Source organism: Cebus imitator, unplaced genomic scaffold (genome assembly GCF_001604975.1).
Source record: "Cebus imitator isolate Cc_AM_T3 unplaced genomic scaffold, Cebus_imitator-1.0 Scaffold60, whole genome shotgun sequence".
Lineage (NCBI taxonomy): Eukaryota > Metazoa > Chordata > Mammalia > Primates > Cebidae > Cebus > Cebus imitator.
Genome location: NW_016107375.1, coordinates 4,671,329 through 4,695,662, shown reverse-complemented (window position 1 = coordinate 4,695,662; position 24,334 = coordinate 4,671,329). Strand labels below are relative to the sequence as shown.

General features: G+C 39.1%; 1 protein-coding gene across 1 annotated transcript in view; it reads left to right on the top strand.

Annotated features, from left to right (window-relative positions):
• The window catches only part of KATNAL2 (katanin catalytic subunit A1 like 2), a 96,574-nt gene that overhangs the window by 22,844 nt on the left and 49,396 nt on the right, over nt 1-24,334 (top strand). Inside the window, exon 2 of the mRNA XM_017529690.2 lies at nt 15,595-15,665. Coding sequence (XP_017385179.1) covers nt 15,595-15,665 — 71 coding nt within the window. The remainder of the gene's footprint in view (nt 1-15,594; nt 15,666-24,334) is intronic.

The window sequence follows — 24,334 nt, the reverse complement described above, 5'->3', positions numbered from 1 at the left end:
GGGGTTGGTCCTGGCAGCCTCGAGCGAGCCGAGGCCTGCCCTGAGCGGCGTCAGCGTGGCCCCTTCCGGCTTGCTGCCGGGTCTCCAGGCCCTCGGTCATCGGGAGAGGTCCGGCGCGCCCTGACAGAGGGGCCCGATGGGGGCTGGAATCAGCTGCGGCCATCCTGGGGCGCTTTCTCTCGGCTCCGTCCTGGCGACTGGGGGAGCTTCGCTCAGGTCTCCGGAGCCCCGTAGGTGTAGCGTATACCGTCCGTCTGTGCTCAGGGCTGAGACATCCACTCCTGGGGGCCGTCCCGTTTTCCGGGAAGCCCCAGGACTTTCCTTCGTCCTGAAGAGCCTCCCCGAAGGGCTTTCGGGAAGAGCTCTCCTCAGGGTCCTGTGGGTCGGGCGCGGGCCCCGTGTTGGGGTCCGCAAGAAGCAGCTTCTTCCACTGGGCCGCTAAGTCTCTGGCAAAGTGGCCCACGTGCTGGTGCTTCCGCAGGCTCTTCACGGTCTTTCGGATTCCAGTCTCCGCCAGGATGTCCGCCGTCATGGGCAAGGCGGAGAGTTTCTGCAGATATTTCCCTAGCTTCTTCGGGTCCGTCTTAGTTCCCAGATGCACCTACTGTTTTTTTTACTGTGTGCAGCGGAGTCAAGCCTGCTGCCCCCTCCCCAGATCTGTGCAGGCGTCGCTGTCCCGGCTTCCATGTCTCTGTCCTCGACACAGGGGGATGCAGTGTTTCGGTCGCCAGTCCTCCCTACTGCCCGGTCGCCAGGCAGACCTCAGGATGTGGAGTCACAGCCCGTGGTGACCTCCGAAGTGCCCTGTCCTGCAGGGATTCAAGCGCATTTGCCAGAGCTCATCTTTACAGAGCCAACCCTAGGCCTGCCCATGTCTGAATCCCTGACTCCTTTAGCTCCTGGGCTGCCATGCCCTCATTCGAATTCATTCTTCAGCACAATGTAGCGAATCTGGAGGCTAGTGTTCAGGTGGACTGCTGTGCCTTGGTTGTTGATTAGGTCAGTTTCTCTCTCAACATACCCCCAATGAGTTCGACAGTTGTGCCTCCATGTTCGCAGGTTCCACATCTGTGGATTTCAAAAAACAGAAACTGAATCTTCTTGGGAGTAAAACAGAAAATCACAAGAAAGCAAGACATAATTATAGAAAGAACCACCAATATAGGATAACAACTGTTTACATAGGACTGATGTTGTAGGAGGGTACTTTCAAGGTGTTGTAGAAAATGGGATTAAATGATTAAAATAAGAATGGTAGATTATACTTCTCAACCTCTGCTCCATCAAGCTCCAGATGCTTCTGGAAGCAATGTCTTTTTCCCCGCCCTCTTGTCCATCCTTAAAGCCCCTAGGGTCCTGCGAATGTATCTATTTGCATGAAATGTCTTTTCTAATATTAAGTGAAGTAAACTTTGTTCCATTTACACATTTTTTTAAGATTGGGAAAGAAAATGAAGTCACCAGGTGCCACATTATGAGTTTATATGAGTGGACGCCTTCGGATTTTCCATGGAAACTCTTGCCAGACTGCCCTTTTTTGATGAAATGCATGAGCAGGAACTTTGTCATGGTGTGGAAGAACTCTCCGGTAATGATTTTCTGCTCAAGCTTTGGCTAACTTTTTCAAAAAATCTCTTCTATTAAGTACATTTAATTATGGTTTGGCCATTCAAAAAGTCATTGAGTCATATCTCTTGAGCATTCCCCAAATCTGTTGCCATGACCTCTTCTCTTGACTAGTCCTCTCTGGCTTTCACTGGAGTGCTGCCATTTTTTGGTAGCCTTTGCTTCATGCTCTGTCTTCAGGATGGTAGCAGTATAGCCATATTTCATCTCCTCTTACAAATCTTGGAATAAATACTTCAGGATCTTCCTCCCAACTGTTTTAAATCTTGAAGGAAATTTTTACTCTAATCTGTAGCTGTTGTTGCTGAAATGGCTTTGATATCTGAATTTAACTTCAATTTTTCGGTCAAAAATATAAAAACAGGATTATTTGAAATGTCTATGATTTTTTCTCTTCTGTTGTTACTTATTTGTCCTCTCAAATTAGAGAATACTTGGTCCTATGTTTCTGAGCATAGTTGACCAATTCTGACATTGTTTTAAATTTAACAAATGTCTTTTCTGAATCAGTAGACACTCCTTTTGATAGTTCTAGCATTTTGTTGGATTGTACAGCATTTGAAATTTAGCAAGTTTCCTGGGAGAGCCAGGAGACAATCAGGAAACAAACAAAAAAACAAATTAGAACCTACGGGTGTATATATATTCAAGGTTTTAAGTGAATATTAGATGCAAGGACTGTAAAATAGAAGTATAATAAAAACATTTGAAAGAAGAGATGTGTCCTTTTTAACTGTTTGTTTTTGAGATGGAAAGCTTAATACAAAATTTGGATCTTATTACTGAAATTGAAACGAGCTCATGCAAATTAATCTCCATTGCACCCGTAAAAAGGAAATTAAAAGCACTAATGTTGCACGTGGTGTGTATACAGTAACATTTCCAAATATCTTCTGGGTCTAAAACTGGGAATGATATTCAATGCTTCCTTTTCCTCAGGCTATGGTATCATAGGATTCAATTTTGAATCTGGTAATGGAGGTGTATTTGTGGTACAATAGCCCACAAAGGAAATGAAGGAAGAAGAAAACAGCCAGAATATTGAAATGGGCAAATGAGACACCTAGATTAGATGTTCACTTCTGGGCCTCCTTTCTTTGTACACAGAAATTAATTGAGCATGTATTTGTGTCCATTTCAGGGGCACACCATCTCTTACAGTTTAAATTGACCTTCTTTGTGGGGGTGGCTCATTCTTATTTTTTGTTTTTGTTTTTCATTCAGAAGATAAATTTCTATGTTAATTTGAATGGCCTGCACAGAAAGATGTAGATCCTACCAACTTTATCCCTTTAATTAAGAAATTTGTAAGACTGCATTCTGTGTTTTCAGTAACAGAAGCTTATCTTAAATGTTTAACGCTACATTTTGAATAGTGCTTTTAAAAATCTTTCTATTTTACTCTCACTGAATTCCGAATTTTTTTCAATCTTGCCTCAAAATAAAAATCACATTATTATTATTTTTTTCTTTTTTTCCCATTTATTTATTTTATTGCATTTTAGGTTTTGGGGTACATGTGAAGAACATGCAAAATTGTTGCATAGGTACAAAAGTGGCAGTGTGATTTGCTGCCTTCCTCCCCATCACCTACATCTGGCATTTCTCCCCTTGCTATCTCTCCCCAGCTCCCCACCCCCCACCGTCCCTCCCCTATTTCCCCCCAACTGACCCCAGTGTGTAGTGCTCCCCTCCCTGTGTCCATGTGTTCTCATTGTTCAACACCCGCCTATGAGTGAGAACATGCGGTGTTTGATCTTCTGCTCTTCTGTCAGTTTGCTGAGAATGATGGTTTCCAGGTTCATGCATGTCCCTACAAAGGACACAAACTCATCGTTTTTGATGGCTGCATAATATTCCATGGTGTATATGTGCCGCATTTTCCCTATCCAGTCTATCATTGATGGGCATTTGGGTTGGTTAAGACCTGGTCACCACAAGTAAAAGCTGCTACACAGTCCACATATTAGGAAAGCCGTTTTTTTTTTGTTGTTGTTGTTTGTTTGTTTTTTGAGATGGAGGTCTCCCCATGTTGCCCAGGCTACTCTCAAACTCTGGGCTCAAGTTATCCTCCTGCCTTGGCCTCCCAAAGTGCTGGGATTGCAGGAGTGAGTCATGGTGCCTGACCATGACAAGCCGTTTCAGATGCAGCCTCATTACCAGACAGTGTTCTAAAAGACTCAGTCAATTCCCATTATAGAGATTGACTCTTTTGCAAACTGTGATTCTAATTTAAAAAATAAGTGGAAATACTTTTGATTGGAGTTGAAGCAGCTACCATTTGCAGAAATTGAGTAAAAACCCTGAGCAAGCCTCTCTGATAGGCTGTTCTTTCAACAGTATGATTAACATTGCTCTGATTTGTTTAGGATTAAGAATTAGAGCTCTGTCTCAAGAATTAGAGCTTTTGCTTTCATATTCATCCTGATCAACTGTGTTAAGTAGGTCAGTGGTTCACTGTTTAAATGACTCTCCTGGGATTCTAAAAAGGAGTTTGAAGGAAATAATTCTGACAAACGTTTCAATTCTGGTTTTATTAGGGTTGCTATGAGACTCACTAACATACCTATGGGTAGTAGACAATAAACTGCATTTTTCTGCCTCTGTGTATGTGTATGTATGTGCTCACATGAAGTATTTCTATAATATAGTGTAATTGATCTTCTATAGTATAAATTGCTGAGTGATATTGCTGGGTCAACATGTATGTGCATTTTTCTTTTTGATAGATTTTTTGTCAATTTGCTCTGCAGAAGGGTTATACCAAGTTACATTCCAGCCAATTGTATCTGAAATACAATATTATTTCATACCTTACTAAATCTGGATGTAAAAATGTAAAAAAAAAAAATAGCTGCACTTTTAAAATTTTGAGATTCTTATTGAAATAAACTTATTTTTGTACCAATGAACTGAATTTTACTTAAATTATTTACATTTATTTAAGGCTTCTTTTCCCTGTCCCTCTCCCACCTTTTGCATTTTAAAACATCTTTATTCATATACCGTACAACGCACCCATTTAAAATGTGCAACTCCATGACTTTTAGGATATTCACAGAGATATACTTCCATTGCCTTGATCAATTTTAGAACCTTTTCATTAGTCCAAAGAGAAATTCTGTACCCTTACCTGCTCACACCCCACCCGCCTACTCTGCCAATTCTCCCATCCTCCCCAGCCCTCTCCTCCCCGCTTTTAAACCTCTCTTCCAGGATCTTTTTTTCTGTCCCTCTAATAAATCTAATGAGTTTTCCCTAATGAGTTTTTCATCCCTCTAATGAGGGGCTTCCTCTGGGTATAAGCATGTCTGTGCATACATGGAGTATTTCTATAATATAGTATAATTGACCCTCATCATCTTTAAGAAATTCAGCCAAACGCAGTGCAGTGGATCCAGTACTGAGGAGCACATGCAGAATACTAGCTACTTTTTCTCAGTGACCTAGTGGTAGAGAACATTTGCATAAATACATGTTTCAATTAGGAAGAAGCAAATGCTTCTAGAGTGAAGAATAGAGACACTCTGAAATACATGAGCAAAGTAACTAACAGCTGCTGGGCACCCATCAATTACTATCCCTAATATTGGCATAGCACTCCTACAGTTTTCAAAGCACTTTCCAGGCTTTATTTCATGTGATGTACAGGACATTGCATTAGAACCTCTCATATGGAGGGATATGGACATCGTTAGAAATGGGACAAATCAGCATCCAATATAGTCTCTCTGAAAATGTAGATCACTATCATGGCTTTTTAGGCCAATTTCAATCTTTGCATTCTCAAAGACTTTTACATGCATATGAAATGGTTTAGTTTTATTTAGCAGGTCTGCAACTATTCAGCAATTACAAGACATAATCTCCTATAAGACATACTACTCTTGGTGCAGCAGAGTGACTTTTTGAAGGAGGTCTAGCCAATAACAACTTTGAAATGGTCACTAGTATTGTGGGAAACTAAGTTTGAGAAACTGTGAAATACATCATTCGTTACTGCAACTAGGGAAGACTGGCTAGTAACCATAGTTGTTTGTTTCTGGCAGGTTCAGCATACAGATTTTGGTAAATTAAAATACTGGTTGTGCAGGATATAGAGTTTATGAAGTAATATAAAATAGTGGATTATCTCTGGTCTAGAGTGAATGTAAACAGTGGAGAGAATGATCAGGAGGCATTGATGAAGGGAGGAGCACTGGCCCAGAAGCCAAGATTCTGCTCTCAACTCTTCAGGCTTTTCAGCAAGTTCCTTAATTCTTTTAGATCTCAGGTTCCCGAGATTCAAATAATCTCCAGGGTCCCCTGAGATTCAGTGATTTACAGGTACCTTTTAGACTTAAAATTCTGGACCAAAACTCCAAACATAGGTTTGAGACCATATACATTTAGAAACATATCCCATCAATCCTATTTCTGCCTATTTAATACACAGTTATAATTTTGTTTTGCCAACTTGATCTGGACTGAATTCTATGATGATTGTCATTTTTATTATGCAAACAATGGTCACTTTGGAATGACCTAAATTTCCTGAAGGGCTTCCCCTTCTAATACACTAGATGGCACTGTAGGTTAGGCAAATTTAATTACAAAAAAAGGAGAAAAAGACTTTTAAAACCGATGTTAACTTTGGCAAATTAGAAAGGGTTCAGTCTTCACCAAGAGTTGTCATGTCAACATCTTTAGAAATGCCAGATATAGGTGAAGGGGAGGAAGACAGCAAATCACACTGCCACGTGTGTACCTATGCAACAATCTTGCATGTTCTTCACATGTACCCCAAAACCTAAAATGCAATTAAAAAAACAAACATCTTCAGAAAGATGAATGGAAACTACAAATGTCAGATATCTTTTATATCAAAATAGTGTCATTTTTTATAGTGGCTTTCAAACTTTTTTTTACTGTGACCAACTGTAAGACATCTTAGACTGAAATTCAGAATTCTCTCTCACACACATACCCACACACAAATACAACAAAAGTTTCCTGACACAAAACTAATCCTTCTTACCTGTTATGCATTGTGCAATAATTCTATTTTACTCAGCTATGCTGCTTATAACCTATAAAGTTGGCTTTATGACCTATAGATTGAAAAAAAAAAGTTATCTAATAAACCTATCAAGAAGTATCAATCGTCTCACCACAAAAATCATATGTAAATAAACATAAACAATTTTTATTAGTCAATTATATCTTAATAAAGCTGATGGGGAGAGAAGAAAATAGAATGAGAAGAAAATTAAATAAACACAATTAGAAAAAGAAAGAAATAGTTTCTGCTTGGCATTTGGCACCATGCCAGGTGCTGTGGGCAGCTGAAAGTATTAATGACATTTCTGTTTCCTGGGAAAAAGATGTTACTTTAAGAGACATTAGAGAAGAAACCTATAACACCCTTTTAAATTGGCCCAGATAGACCAGAAAACCATAGATGCAGATAATTTTTTTTCAGGATTATAAGAGTATGTTTATGTAAATATTTATAAATTTAAAGCATGCTCTTAAAAGATATTTTAAATGCTCCAGTATATATTGAGAATACAGATGTAGACTTATATTGGTACTCTATGGCACAATAGCATCTCACAATAAAACATAGCCAAGCAATGTTGTTTGTGTAAACATAAAGCTTTAGGTTCTGGGAATAAGTCTAAGAAGTAAGCTGACAGTGCAGTTGTGTAATGCTATATTTCCAGGCTAGCATTTCAGGTGCTACATTATTTCTTATCATATCAATGCACAATTTATATTAACTATCAATTACTTGACTGAATTGATAAAGCCACAGTTCCTATTTAGATAATTGTCTGATGGAATCCACCTGAGCTGAGCTAATTAACATCTTAGGCTCACCTGGGCTGAGCTAATTGACTAATTAGAATCATCTGAGCTGAGCTAATCGACTGACTGGATTCACCTGTTCTGAGGATGCTGGGTAGAGAAATGATCTCTGACTTCTATTTTGAAAGTTTTTGCAAAAAATACTCACAGATGGACATTACACAGACATATTTACATAACCCAGTGTGTTTGTGTATGTTTATCTACATATTTTATTTTATTATTTATTTATTTTTTTGAGATGAACTCTCAGTCACCCAGGCTGGAGCGCAATGATGTGATCTTGGCTCACTGCAACCTCCGCCTCCAGGGCTCAAGCCATTCTCCTGCTTTAGCCTCCCGAGTAGCCGAGACCACAGGCACCCACCACCACGCCTGGCTAGTATTTGTATTTTTAGTAGAGATGGGGTTTCGCCATGTTGGCCAAGCTGGTCTTCAACTCCTGACCTCAGGTGATCCACCCGCCTCAGCCTCCCAGTGTACTGGGATCACAGGCATGAGCCACTGCACCCAGAGTATTTTATATTTGTATCAAAACCTACAGAAAAATGTGTCCAAAAAATGTTAAATTTTCTTTCAGTATGGCAGTAAATGTTCACAGCCCTTGGCTTTTCTTCCCTTATCCAAAAAGTCACTTCTCCAGCAAAAAAAAAAAAAAAAAAGACAAGGTTTTATTCTTATGTCACATGTTTAAAAAATATCTGAATTGGTGGAAGCTTTAAAAATTATTATTCAGGCCGGGTGTGGTGGCTCATGCCTGTAATCCCAGCACTTTGGAAAGCCGATCAGGAGTTCGAGACCAGCCTGACCAACATGGTGAAACCCCGTCTATACTAAAAATACAAAAATTAGTGGGGTGTGGTGGCATGTGCCTGTAGTCCCAGCTACCTGGGAGGCTGAGGCAGGAGAATCACTTGAACCTGGGAGGCAGAGGTTGCAGTGAGCCGAGATCACACCACTGCACTCCAGCCTGGGCGACAGAATGAGACTCTGTCTTAAAAAAACCCAAAAAACAAAAAACAAAAACCCTACTATTCAGCACTTGGCCAAGCACGGTGACTCATGCCTATAATCCCAGCACTTTGGGAGGCTGAGGCAAGTGGACCACTTGAGGTCAGGAGTTCAAGACCAGCCTGGCCAACATGGCTAAACCCCATCACTACTGAAAATACAAAAAATTAGCTGGGTGTGATGGCAGGTGCCTGCAATCCCAGCCAATCACTTGGGAGGGGAGGCAGGAAAATCGCCTGAACCCAGGAGGCAGAGATTGCGGTTAGCCGAGATCATGCCATTGCACTCCAGCCTGGGCAACGAGAGCAAAACTCCATTTCAAAAACAGAAACAAAAAAACCCCAAAACAAACAAAAAGCACAAACAAGCCATTACTCAGCACTTTCAAATTTCGGTGAGGGGATGTGGGCCAAGGCTACATTATTTCCGGTCCCATGTTCTTCAGAAAAGGAAGGGTCAACCTTGATCTGGCAATGAATGTCTTTAATATCCTTAGCACATTTTTATCCTTCAGAAGTGGGCAACAAGGAACAATACTCCTTCCACATACATTAAAAGCAGAAACATGAATGTTCATAAGAGCATAGCTCCATTGTTTTACACTGTCGGTGGAAATGTAAATTAGTTCAACCATTGTGAAAAATGCTGTGGTGATTCCTCAGAGCAGATAATTTAAATGAAAATTTCATGGAATAGCTGGCTAGTTTCTGAATCTTTATTTTGATATGAATTTTCATTGAGAAAATTACATGCTGTTGGACAAAAGTAGTCACCAAAAACAGATGCACATTTCATTCATATAAAGTTCAAAAATGAGAAAACTAAACAGATACATTTTTTAAGAATACATACGTATCTGGTAAAAATCAGAAAGAAAAAGGGAATAATTAGCACAAAATTCAGGGTGGTCATTACCAGGAGAGAGGGAGGGGAGCCACCTGCAGGGAGCACCCAAGGGAGCTTCTAAGATATGGAAGGTGCTCTGGGTCATAATCTGGGTGGTGGTTGTTATTATTAAAAATTAATGGCTGTGTTATATACTTTTTTGTATGAATTATATATATATATATATTTACAATAACTTAAAATATAGCAAAGAAGATTACTGTAATTGCCTTCTTGATTCTTTCTTGGTAATTTGTTTTTGGGTTTGTTAACCATTTTCCTCTCTTCACCACTGTCTTCAAGGACAGAAGTACGTTCCCAGTAACATTGTTTCCAAGTGGACTGTTGTATGCTTTTAAAGCTCTCCTTAATGTTATCTGACCTGTCATTGAGGATTAATTTGGATTTTAGAAATAGCCAGATCTCCTAATAGTATTTGTAAATTGGAAGAGGCATATATTTACATAACAATAGAAGATTGATTAAGTTATGATACATTCTCTTCGTACATTAAAAGTCAAGTATTGTAAAAACATTTAATGCCTTGGAAAAATATGTACAAAATATTATTTTATAAAACAAGTTATATCACATGAGAGTACTACTTTGTAAGAGGACTTAAAAAATATAGGCTGGATGGAGTGGTGCACACTTGTAGTCCCAGCTACTTGGGAGGCTGAGGTGGGAGGATCACTTAAGCCAGGAGTTCAAGGCCAGCCTGGGAGCATGATGAGATCCCTGTTTATCTCTAAACAAATAAAAATAAATTTTAAAAAAGAATGTGACCAAGTGTGTTTTTTTCTCATGGTTTTTTGCATTGTCCCATTTTTCAACAATGATTATTTTTGCAAATGCAGTTTGGGGGAAGACTGTGGTCATTAATCTGTATTGAATACAATTTTATAATCAGAGTTTCAGAAGTTTTTTGAGCAATGGAATAAGAACATGATCTGCCAAGGAACTAATTTGGAAGCATAAACATCCATTTAAGTGCAGTAGGCCTGACATGTTTGTTTAAAAATTAGTCACTACTTTTTAAAAAATAGAATTTTTTTAGCGCAGTTTTAGATTTACAGCCAAAGTGAACAAAGTTTAGAGAATTCCCACATACCTCCCCTCTCCACATGCGCACCTTCCCCCACTGTCAACATCCCAAACTACAGTGATTAAGTTGTTGTTAAATTGAAGAATCTACACTGACATCATTGTCAATCAATGTCCATTTTACATGAGGGTTTATGCTTGCTGTTGTACATTCTGTAGGTTTGGACAAATGTATAATGATGCATATCTCTCACTATAGTATATCATATAGAGTGGTTTCATTGCCCTAGAAATCTTGTGTTCTACCTGTTCATCCCTTCCTCCCCCCAACCCCTGGCGATAACTGATCCTTTTACTGTCTCCATAGATTTGCCTTTTCCAGAATGTTATATATTTGGAATCATACAGTATGTAGGCTTTTCAATTGGCTTGTTCCACTTAGTGATATGCATCTAAATTTCCTTCATGTTCTTTCATGGCTTGATAGCTAATTTCTTTTAGCTCTGAATAATATTCCATTTCTGAATGTACCACAGTTTATTTATCCACTCACCTACTGAATGACATTTTGGTTGCTTCTAAGTTTTGGCAGTTATGAATAAAGCTGCTATAAACATCACTGTGCCAGTTTCTCTGTGAACATAAGTTTTCAATTCATTTGGGTAAATACCAAGGAGTGCAATTGCTAGTCAGAGTACTTGCTGGGTAAGAGTATGGTTAGTCTTTACTTTAAAAAACCTGCCAAAGTGTCTTCCAAAGTGTTTGTACTGTTTTGCATCCCACCAGCAATCAATGAATTTCTGTTGCTCTACATCCTCACCAGCATTTGGTATTTTGAATTTTCACCATCCCAGTAAGTGTGTAGTGGTATTTCATTGTTGTTTTAATTTGCCATTCCTTGATGACATATAATGTTATCTTTTCATATGCTTGGTTGCCATCTGTACATCTTCTTCTGTGAAGTGTCAGTTCACGTGTTTTGCCCATTTTTAAGTGGATTTTTTTTTGTGTGTGTGTGTGTGTTGAGTTTTAAGAGGGTTTTTCTGTGTTTGTATATTTTGGAGACCAGTCCTTTAACAAATGTGACCTTTGCAACTATTTCTCTCATTCTGAATCACTTTTTATGTCATCTACCTTATAAGTTCAAGGATTATATTTTTAAATCTCTTTTTCTTTTGGACTTCTGAGAGTCCTGACTTTTACTTATTTCAGACTAAATTCAAAGCAACCACTAGTTTTTGAATGGCAGAGAGCAAAATTGGTCAAACAAATGGTACTTAGTATGCTCCCTTTACAAACATTTTGAAACACAGGTTGCCTTGTCTATGGCCATACTACCCTGAACGCACCCGATCTCGTCTGAAACACAGGTTGCCTTATGTGTTGTGTTTCCTAGCAAGCTGAATAAAGGCTTATCATCTTAAGCACAAAGCTTTCTATTTGAATTCGTTTGGATGGACATGTTTATAAAATAGTTTACTGTTTTACCTGCCTACTTACACAGCAAATATTGAACATAACTGAACCTCTTTGTTATAACTTTAAATCATAAGATAAGAGAATATGCTAAAAAACAAGAATAAGATGCTATGAAAGAAGAATCAGAGAATAAGAAGAATCTCCTGGAAATTAAAAATGTTATTATCTAAATAAATTCTGCTCAAAAATAAGGCCAAGGAAATTGCCCAGATTATAGAACAAAAGAGACAAAGGAATGGAACACTGTTGGAAAAAACCTTTAAAAGTCAATCCAGAATATCCCTTATCCAATTAATATGTATTTATGAAAATGAACCAGAGAAAATAGGAAAATAATTTACCAAAGAAATAATAAAAGAAGTTTTCCAAAAAGGAGAACATGAGAATTTCTAGCTTGACAATAAGGCAGTGAATTGAAAATGACCCACGCCAAAAAAATAAATTGTGAAATTTTAGAACCCTAGAGTTAAAAATGAGATCCTAAAACTTTCCTGGGAAGAAAAATTACATTACATGTGAAGGATCAGGAATAAGAATGGTAATGTTATACCTTTTTAAGCTATCAAGCTTAAAGTAGAATAAAGACACTTTCAGGCATACAAATTCTCAACATTAAATCACACTGCCACGTGTGTTCCTATGCAACAATTTTGCATGTTCTTCACATGTACCCCAAAACCTAAAATGCAATAAAATAAATAAATGGAAAAAAAAAAGAAATACTTGAACATAAAAAAAAAAAAAACAAATTCTCAACATTTAAATCCCATACACCTTTAATCAAGATAATGTGTGCTATCAAAACAAGAGAGGGACCAGAAAAGAGAAAGACTCAGTTTCTAGGGGATCCAATACAGGAAAATGTCAAAAGGAAATCCCAGAAAAAGCGTCTATTGCAGGTGTTAAGAGTCAGTCTCTGCAGTAGAACAGGAGGATAGTGGCTCCAAGAGGGAAGCAAGAGATGAGTGAGTAGAAAGGACAAAAAATTTGATGTATTTGATGGCATGGGAAGTGATATGAGATGTGTGAGTGTTTTGATTATTAATAACAGGTATGTTGAAAAGTAACCCAATAAAAATGGCATGGCTATTCATTTCAAAAAATGTATGGAAATGTAAAAGTAACCATGGTATTTTCGGCTCCACAGTAAACCATTTTTACCTAGTCCTAATAATGTGATCACTAAATATTGATCCAACTGTAAGGAAGGATAGTTTAAAAAGCATATAAGACAGCTCAGTTCTCATCTACCTTAACAGAAGTGAATAGTTAATGCTTAACGCACATATCATGAAACAATGATGAATTATTTAGAAACATGAAAGTAAATATCAGAAGAAACAGCTAAAACAATTAAGGTTGTTTCCTCTCGGGCAAGGGTGTCCAATCTTTTGTCTTCCCTGGGCCACAGTGGAAGAATTGCCTTGGGCCACACACAAAATATACTAACACTAATGAGAGCTGATGAGCTAAAAAATAAAAAAAAAATCATAATGTTTTAAGAAAATTTACGAATTTATGTTGGGCTGCATTCAAAGCTATCCCGGGCCACAGACAGAAAAGTAGAGAGGTGGTTGCCAGGGGCTGTGGGCAGGAGAGATGCGGAGTTCCTCTTTAATGGGAATGGAGTTTCAACTGGGGAAGACGAAAACTTTCTGGAGACGGATTGTGGCGATGATTGTACAACAATGAGAATGTATTTAATGCCACTGAACTGTACACTTAAAAGTTGTTAAAATGATGGCCAGGCATGGTGGCTCACATCTGTAATCTCAGCACTTTGGGAGGCCAAGGCGGGTGGATCACCTGAGGTCAGGAGTTCAAGACCAGCCTGGCCAACATGGCAAAACCCTGTCTCTACTAAAAATACAAAAATTAGCTGGGCTCAGTGGCAGGCACCTGTAATCCCAGCTACTTCAGAGACTGAGGCAGGAGAATCGCTTGCACCTGGGAGACGGAGGTTGCAGTGAGCTGAGATCGCACAAGTGCACTCCAGCCTGGGCAACAAGAGCAAGGCTTGTCACACACACACACACACACACACACACACACACACAAAGATTAAAATGGGCCAGGTGTGGTGGCTCACACCTGTAATCCCAGCACTTTGAAAGGCCAAGGTAGGAAGATCGCTTGAGGCCAGGAGTTTGAGACCAGCTTGGCCAACATTGTGAGACCCCATCTCTACAATAAAATATAGAAATCAGCCGGATTAGTTTTATCTAAGTGATAGTGTGCACCCGTAGTCCCAGCTACTTGGGAGGCTGAGGCAGAAGGATCACCTGACCCTGGAGAGGGCAAGGCTGCCATACAAACTGATCACACCACTGTCTCAAAAAAAACTAAAAAAGAAAAAACTGGTTAAAATTGTAAATTTTATATTATTTATATTTTACCACAACAAAAAGCAACTTAGAAAAAAATTTAGTATTATTTTATTTTCAAGTAATTATATACAAGTTTTAATTTTATTACAACATTAATTTATTACAACATTAATTTTAATTTTATTACAACATTAATTTTCAAGCATGAATGCTTGAAAAGTGTGTTTTGGTTTGTTTGTATTTCAATTTTTTGTTTTCAGACAGAGTCTCCCTCTGTCACCCAGGCTGGAGGGCAGTGGCGAGATCTTGGTTCACTGCAACCTCTGACTTCCAGGTTCAAGTGATTCTCATGCCTCAGCCTCTCGAATAGCTGGGATTACAGATGTGTGGTACCACCACTGGCTGATTTTTGTATTTTTTGTAGAGATGCGGTTTTACCATGTTGGCCAGGCTGGTCTTGAACTCCTGACCTCAATTGATCCATCCACCTTGGTCTCCCAGATAGCTGGGTTACATGTGTGAGCCACCACGCCCAGCCCCTGAAGTGTTTATATGTATCATAAATATAAGTGTTTGTGCTTAGATTTTATGATGTAATTTAGGCCACACAAAGACCTTTTACGGCTTTTGTCTAGCTCTTACCTGTATTCTCCTTAGATAAGGATAGATAAGTTATTTTCAAATAAGGGAAGTATTACTGAACATGACTATTTTGTAAATACATCTCAGGGCAATTTGAGATATGAGATTCCTAAATGTAGCACATTAACACTGAGAATAAATGCACAGATTCATCCAGTTTGAACAAGGACCTTATTATACAGGAGTTGTCCTTTTATGGCCTCTGCTATTCTCAGTGGCTGTTCTAAATGCTTGCCTGTGCAGTCACCCCTGAATAGTTTGTGGAAACTCCTCTCTGCATTTGGTAGGGACTGGGTGGGGCTCTGAGTGAACTAAAAATATGGTAGCAGGTAAGTGCCTGTGTTGTCACAGCTGATGTCTGGCTCACAGCTGATTATCTTTCTCTAATCACTTTCCTTAACCTGGTCCCTATAGTAGTAGATGCACGTTTGTTTCTTCACGATTATTAGCAATAAAAGCCCAACTAGCTTGGCAGTAAGAAGTCCAAGTGGTAAAGAGCAATCCTAATTCAAATAATTGTCCCTTAAGTTTACAATTCAGAAGGCAGCTTTAAGAAGAAAATAACAATGGAAAACAACTTTATACATCCTTAGAGACTTTGAACTGTTTTCCAGCCTTTAAGTCATGCTGCTTGGTTTTGACAGGTTACATTTACCTTCCAGGGTTTGTTGCTACAACAGCAGTGTTATTTTTCTTGTGGTCCTACCTAAATTTTTCTTTTTGTTCACAGTGCAAGATGAGGACGGAAGCACGACGAAAAAATCTTCTTATTTTGATTTCGCATTATTTAACACAAGAAGGGTATGTTACATTACAAACATTTACAGAGATGATTCCTCTTTCTCTGCCCTCCACTTTCCCAGATATGTAAATATATATATTTATTTACATACAATAAATATATATTTATCTAAATATATATTTAGTCTTCTAAATACAATAGACTTTCTCGTTTTGAGCAGTTCTGTATTTACAGAAAATTTGAGCAGAAAGTACAGAGTTCTGTACACCCCTTCTCTTTTCCAGTTTTCCCTCCCAGTGACATCTGTATTGATGTGATATATTATTACAGTTGATGAGCCAATACATTATTAACTGAAGTCTGTAGTTTGCATTAGGATATGCTCTTTGAGTTATATTGTGTTGTGAGTTTTGACAAATGTATAATGGTCATGTATTTGCCAATATGGTAACATATGGAATCATTTTGCTTCCCTAAAAATGCTGATTCCTCCTCCTGCCCCAGCAACCCAGACATACACTTTTTTTTTTTTTAATTTGAAAAAGGGTCTCATTCTGTTGTCCAGGCTGGAGTGTAATCACAGCTCACTGTAGCCTCTAACCACATCCCCTTGCTCCCAGCCTCCCCAGTAGCTGGCACTCCTGGCATGCACCATCATGCCCGGCTAATTTTTGCATTTTTAAAATAGAGGCAGGGTCTTACCATGTTTTCTAGGCTGGTCTTGAATTCCTGAGCTCAAACGATCAGCCCAGCTCAGCCTCCCAAAGCTCTGGGATCACAGGTGTGAGCCACTGCACCTGGCCTCAGACGTATGCCTTTATTGCCTCATTTACCTAGATATATTTCACTTTTTCAACAGGCCTATCCAGTATATAAAGTACTTTTCCTTTCCTCTACACACTTGAAGATGGCATAATAAAGAGGTTTTTCTATAGTCCCACTGCTAGCTGTATACACAAAGATAAATCTCTTAATCGGAGAGAGATCCAAGATGGCTGATCACTAGCAGCTCGGGATTGTAGCTCCCACTGAAAGAGCAGAGAACGAAAGGACGCCACACTTTCAGATCAATTTTTGTTGCTCACGCACCAGGAGATTCCCAGCAGAGGAGCCCCACGTGTCGCCAGCGCGACTCTTGAGGCCGGCGAGGCGGTTTTGCCGCTGCCTTTGTGCAGCGGTTCTTGGTGCAGAGTCAGAAAAGCACCATCAATCTTAAAGCCGCTGTTTTGGCGGCGCAGTGGGTTGCTCAGATTCTAGCGCCGGGAATCAACAAGTTGGACGTCCATTCAGAAACCCAACTATAAAGACGGTAATTATAAAGACCACAGATGGATAAATTTATAATGAAGGGAAGAAACCAGCCTCAAAAGGCTGAGAATACCCAAAATCAGAACGCCTCTCCCTCTACAGGGGATCACAGTTCCTCATCAGCAACGGAATCAGGCCTGGTGGAGAAAGACTGTGTTCCATTAGCAGAAGCTGACTTTCAAAAGTGGATGATAAAAAACTTCTGGGAATTAACTTGTTCTAACCCAATGCAAAGAAACTAAGAACTTTGAAAGAAGGTTTGACGAAATGTTAACAATAACACACAATTTAGAGAGGAATATAAGTGAATTAATGGAGCTGAAAAATGCAACACGAGAACTTTGCGAACTATGCACAAGTTTTAACAGCCGAATTGATCAAGCAGAAGAAAAGATATCAGAGGTCGAAGACCAACTTCATGAAATAAAACAAAAAGACAAGATTAGAGAAAAAAGGATAAAGAAGAACGAGCAAAGTCTCCAGGAAATATGGGACTATGTGAAGAGACCTAGTCTACGTTTGATGGGTGTGCCTGAATGTGACGAAGAGAATCAATCCAGGTTGGAAAATACGCTTCAGGATATTATTCAGGAAAACTTTCCCAATCTAGCAAGGCAGGACAATGTTCAACTCCAGGTAATACAGAGAACACCACATAGATATTCCTCAAGAGGACCAACCTCAAGGCACATAATCGCCAGATTCACCAGGGTTGAAATGAAAGAGAAAATGCTGAGGGCAGCCAGAGAGAAAGGTCGGGTTACCCATAAAGGGAAGCCCATCAGACTCACAGCAGATCTCTCAGCAGAAGCCCTACAAGACAGAGGAGAGTGGGGGCCAATATTCAACATCCTTAAAGAAAAGAACTTTCAACCCAGAATTTCACATCCAGCCAAGCTAAGCTTCATAAGCGAAGGAAAAATAAAATCTTTTGTGAACAAGTAAGCACTCAGAGATTTCATCACCACCAGGCCTGCTTTACAAGAGCTTCTGAAAGAACCACTACAGATGGAAAGGAACAACCAGCATCAGCCTTTCTAAAAAATACCAAAAAATAAAGAACATCAATATAATTAAGAAATTGCATCAACTAATGGGCAAAATAGCCAGCTAGCATTAAATGACAGCATCAAACACACATATATTGTTATTGATTCTAAATTTAGGTCAACTGGGTCCCTCAATCCAAAGACACAGACAGGCAAAAAAAAAGCCAAGACCCATTGGTATGCTACATCCTGATCCATCTCACATGCAACGATACACAAAGACTCAAAACAAAGGGATGGAGAAAAATTTACCAACCAAATGGAGAGCAAAAATAAATAAACAGAAAGCAGGAGTTGCAATTTTTGCTGATAAAATAGACTTCGAAGCAACAAGGATCAAGAGAGGCAAAAAGGGATATTGCATAAAGATAGAAGGATCAATGTAACAAGAAGAGCTGAGGATCCTAAATATGTATGCACCCAACAAAGAAATACCCAGATTTATAAAATTTATAAAGAGACTTGGACTCCCACACAATAATAGTTGGAGACTTCAACATCAATATTAGACAGATCAATGAGACAGAAAGTTAATATCGATATTCAGGACTTGAACTCAGATCCGGAACAAGTAGACTTAATTAACATTCATAGAACTCTCCACTTTAAATACACAAAATATACACTCTTATCAGTACTACATCACACGTATTTACAGGTTTAAATGAAATATTGGTTGGCTGCTTGTTAATTATTTTCTTCCCTCATTTTTTTTATGTCTCTATTATTAAACACAATTACAGGCATACCCATTTTCAGACTACATTCTAGCCCAGGCAATAAAGCAACACCCCTGTTCTCTCTCCCTCTTCCTCTTCCTCTTTCTTCCTTTCCTTTATTCTTCTATTCTTTTTCTTTCTCTCTTTCTTCCTCTAAAAAACAAAAACAAACAAACAAAAAAAAAAACAAACAAAAAAAAACCTAGATAAATCTCTTAATCACTTTTCCTTTCCTCAAAATAAAAGTATTGCATTTTCTTGGACAACCTAAGCCCAGCTCTCTTCTTCGCAATACCCATTCTATAACTGGCAGGGAGAGGAAATTTGAAAACTTTTGCGTCTGGCCACCTACCTCATTAAAAACACACAAGCAATTACAGTAAGGGCTGCTGCTACTGTGCTGGATGGTATAAGAGGAAGAGAACTGCTCCACAAAGTGTTGGAAGGGCACCGTCTACTTCGTATTCTCTTATCAAATTTCAGCCAGGAAGAAAACATTTAGGTTTCAGACTAAGAGCACACAAACTTTTTCTTTTACAGACGGGGTCTCACTCTGTTGCCTAGGCTGCATGATGATAGTTCACTACAACCTCTAACTCCTGGGCTCAAGGGATCCTCTTGCCTCAGTCTCCCTAGTAGCTAGGATTTACAGGCACATGACACCATGTCCAGCTAATATTTAAATTATTTTAAGAGGCAGGATCTTGCTGTTGCTCAGGCTGGTCTTGAACTACTGGCTTCTAGCGATCTTCCTGCCTCAACCTTCCAGTCACTTGAATTAGGGCTTTAAAACTTTTGAGTTAGAGCAGTTGTTCTCATTCAGGGCGATTTTGTCCCTTGGGGGATATTTGACAATGCTTAGAGTTCTTTTTGCTGTCGCACTGCCATCTAGTGAGTAGAGGCCAAGGAATCTGCCAAATGCCATCTGACGCACAGGACAGCCCCATAACAAATAATTATCTGGCTTTTTTAATGATCGTCTCCTCTTGCTTGGTAATATTGCATCACTAAATTATTCTTTAAAGTTACACATGCTGCTTTGTGAGCTATTATAATCAGTAAAACAAACAATGGAAATGTAAAAGTCCTGTGAATTTTTTTGAATTGTTAGTGAAATTATGTGGGTAAATATTCAAATATATTAATTTATCTCAAATAGTAACAACATCTCCCTTTGCCTTTGTTATGGATTTATGCATCTGATGCATGTAACATTACATTTTCAATCAATACTATTGACTGACCCTTCCCTACTTTTATAATTTCTAACTACAGTTTTAGGGAGAATACTATTAATTGAAGTATTATTTTTATTTTTTCTATAAATTACTCTGGAATTATTTGTTTTACGTCCTTTCTAAGGTTATTAACAAAAGTAGAAAGTTATTTCTGAATTATAATTCACTTTCCTTTAAAAAACAGTAACTCAGTGTCTAGTAAGGTAAACAAAAAAGTTAAAAGACTCATGATTTTATTTTAACATACCTATTCAGAAGCAAAATGGACTATTAAACATAAAAAAATAAAAAAAAATAATAATTATCTGGCTTCAAATGTCAACAGTGCCAAGATGGAGAAATCTGCAGTTAGAGCAAGAAAAACCAACTTTTGATATTTTCCCAAAAAGTTTGATGAGCATCTTTTCCTTCATTAAATATGGCAGCTACTAGTGAAATAAGGGAGCCACTGGAACTAAAAGTCAGTTTTGAGACTCCAGTGAACCTAGTCCTAGAGAAGTACAAAGGAAAAAGGTGAGGAGGGCAGGAGGCAGCTGGCAAGGACCTGAGAGTTCCCGTTGTTTTTCCCAGCCATGCCAGCAACTGCGGTTTTTAATAAACCTATTGCCCCCTTGAAGGGAATAGCCATTATAGAGACTTTGAGGTAGTCTTCTCTATATTTTATAGTAGATATCAGGGCATCTATCTTATGCTTGAAGAATTTCAGGCTTCAAAGAGTCAAAGATTGTGTCAGGAGACCACCTGAGTCTAAGTGGGAGAGCTTTCCGGGCCTGTCCTGACTCAAAAGCCTTCCAGGGTCTTTATTTGTCTGCTCCAGTGTTGAAGATTTCCTTTTGCTTGAGGATCACATCAGAAAAATCATAATGTGTGTGGGCCATGTTTTCTGAGGTTTTGTTTTGAGTGATGGTTTTTGTTTTGTTTTGTTTGAGGCAGAGTCTGGCTCTGTTACCCAGGCTAAAGTGCTGTAGTACAGTGGCACAGTCTCAGCTCACCGAAACCTCTTCCTCCCAGGTTCAGGTGATTCTCCTGCCTCAGCCTCTTGAGTAGCTGGGATTACAAAAGTCTACCACCATGCTGGCTAATTTTTTTAGTAGAGACGGGGTTTCACCATGTTAGCCAGGCTGGTCTTGAATTTCTGAACTCAGGTGATCCACCTGCCTCAGCCTCCCAAACTGCTGGGATTATAGGTGTGAGCTACCATGCCCAGCCTAGAATTATGATCTTTTAAAGTTTTTTTTTGTTTTGTTTTTTGTTTTTAATTCCATGACACGGCCCTTAGGAGATCCTGAGAACATGTGCCCCTAAAGTCTTTTAAAGAAAATGAAATCTCTGCAATTGCACTTAAGCATTTTAAAAATTATTTATGTCATTAAAGGATCTGGGGTTCTCTTTTTGGGCTTTTTCCCAAAATTTCAGATATACGCATTTGGTAGTTGATTATGACACTGCAACTTTGAACAAACTTTGTTATTGAGTAATCTGATTTATTTTCTCCCCTTGACTGACCATGTAAACTGTTTAATTGCAAAATGTAGCCTTCTTCGTAACACTTTAGTATCAGAATTTTGAGAATGATTTCCTTATGGTAAATACAATGAATTGCAACAGATTAAACACAAAAGCATTTCTTTCTCACCTTGAAACACATGATTTTATCAGACACTTCTCTTTTTGGTGTTAGACACATACATTTTATTGAGAAAACAGCTCATTCTTCCCATAGCCTCACCACTCCCAGACTAGAGAGATGAGTGTGCACCCCCCATGGTTAGCAGACAGACCGGTCACTTCTCAGCGTAGGCTCAAACACTGTATCTCTACAGAGTAGTGGGGTGAAATCAAGCCTCGGAGCAGGGCAGGGCTGACTTGGGTCCTTTCGGTGCCTCTGTTTCTCCATCTGGACTATAAGGGCATTTCTGAAATTGACAAGCCAGACAGTCTGCATGTGGGCAGTAGGCTGCTCTGCTGTATTCACCAGGCACCTAATAAATGTAACCCCCAGGATAGCATATGAAAAAGCGCCAAGTGTCCACTCTAAGACAGGGCTGTGGGGCTTGTTGTCACAGGGAGGGCTTCCAGGATATACAGGTAGACTTAGGAGCCAGGCTATTTTCTTTCAGATGCCCACTCTTCTTTTTGGTATTCTGTGATCTTGGACAAGTTACTTATTCTCTTTATGCTTCAGTTCCCTAGTCTGTAGAATGGAGTAATGGGGTATAGCTAAGTATCAGGTAGATGCCATTATTAAGAGGATTAAATATGTAACTTGCTTAGAATCGTGCCTGACAGTTACGCTTATACTTCTACTATTGATAGGATTTGGGTTTTATTCTCTTAATAACCAACTTGGTTCAGCAAAGGACTTAAAGAAATTGGAATGTGGCTTCGGCCCATTTTACATTATCTTTTGATGGAATACTAGCTCTATCCAAAGAACCCTGAGTTAAAATACCTCAAGTTACTTTTCTAAGTGTGTGCAACATTTGGAAGAGTAGTTATCAGAGTGTTAACAGGAGTTACTTTAAGAGTTTCGTGGTCAGGTAAGCTTGGCAGATATTGGGTTAAACTAAACAAGTTCCCTTATTTCAGGACTTCTCAGACCACCTAATTTACTATGTGCAATGTAAATATCACACTAAAGTCACAGTATTCAAGGTCTTGCAAACCAATTTGACCAAGATTTTTCCGAGGTTTTGAGGTTCTTGTTGTTGTTTTGGAGACAGGGTCTCACCTATCGCCCAGGCTGGAGTGCAGTTGCCCGATCATGGCTCACTGCAGCCTCAAATTCCTGGGTTCAAGTGATCCTCTCACTTCAAACTCCTGAGTAGCTGAAACTACAGGCATGTGCCACCACACACATTTATTTATTTATTTATGTTAGAGATGGAATCTCGCTATGTAGACCTAGCTGGTCTTGAACTTGTGGTCTCACGCAATCCTCCTACCTCCGCCTCCCAATTAGCTCGACTGCAGGTGCATGCCACCGTGGCTACTTTTTGTTTTGTTTTGTTTTTTGGTAGAGATGAGATTTAGCCATATTGCCAAGACTTGTCTGGAATTTCTGGGCTCAAGCAATCCACCCGCCTTGGCTTCCAGAGTACTGAGATTACTGGCGTGAGCCACCATGCCTAGCCTAAGGAACTCCTTTTTTTTTTTTTCCTTAAACCATCTTTAGAGACTAGTTTTCCACAGACCACTTTGAGAATACTGCCTTCCTGGATTAGTTGCCTCTTATAAAACTTAAACTCACCATGCCAGGGCCCAGCACTGTGAACATAGTATTAGATGCTCAGTAAATGTTATTTGCATAGCCATTGAGGAACTTACTAGAATGTAGATGGGTAGAATAATTAGAAAGTAAGACAAAGCCATTTTCACAAATAATCCCTGATTTTTTATTACAATGTATTTTGTGTTCCATAAATTGTAACAGAGAGAAGAACTGTAAAAACAAAAAGACGAATAAAAGTCATATGTGGTTGTTAAGGCCAAGAGTTTGCTGTCTGCTTACAAAGCATGCATTTTTCCTTTCTGCCACGAGGTGGCTCTTTGTATCGCGAATCAATGAAAGTTCTACTAGATTGTTTTCTGGAAACCTGCTAGAAAAGGGACACATAAGTGGATTATCAAAATGAAAGTGAACTATAGGTGCTTTTAAGGACATATGAATGTCAGTAAAAGAGATCTGCCTTAATGAAGTTCAATAAATTCAGCAAAGAGGATAGATTACTATGGATTAAAATAAGCAATCAGGGAAAGCTTTGTAGAGAGGGTGACTGAGCTGGACTTGAAAGATGTGTAGAATATGAATAGACCAATGTGATGGTAAAGCCATTCCTGGCAGAGGCCCAGAGGAAGAGGGGGCACACCCTAAGTGGAACAATTAAGTAAACAGGAAGACCAGAGTTTGAATGTGTGAGAATTGGTACAGCAGACAATGGAGGGTCGTGGATGCCGGTTCTTCTATTAATAGTCCTCCATAGCCATCTTCTGGGCTTGGGTTATGTCAAGAGAGAGACAGCCTCTGTGTCTCTCTCTTGTGTCTTGTTATTACGGCCCACTATTGCACACGACTACACACTGCTTACTGAAAAGTATTCTTCCTAAAGTCCCGTCCTGTCCCTCGGTTGGTTAAGAATCTCTAGTGGCTCCTCCTGCCAACCATATTGAATTCAAACCTCATTCAAACTCAGTGTAACAGGAAAACACAGAAGCAGTTTTGTTCTTCTGGCCAATTAGTTTAAGAAACATGGGGCCTCCAGTCATTTATTCTTGTAATTTTTGTTTTAGGTAAGACTCCATGATCTTGGAAAGAGTTCAGAATATAATGTTATGTTAGTAAAGGCTACACGCAATCTATGGTGCATGTTTCCATTTTCCACCTTCTTTCTTTCTATCCTTCCTTTCTCTCTTT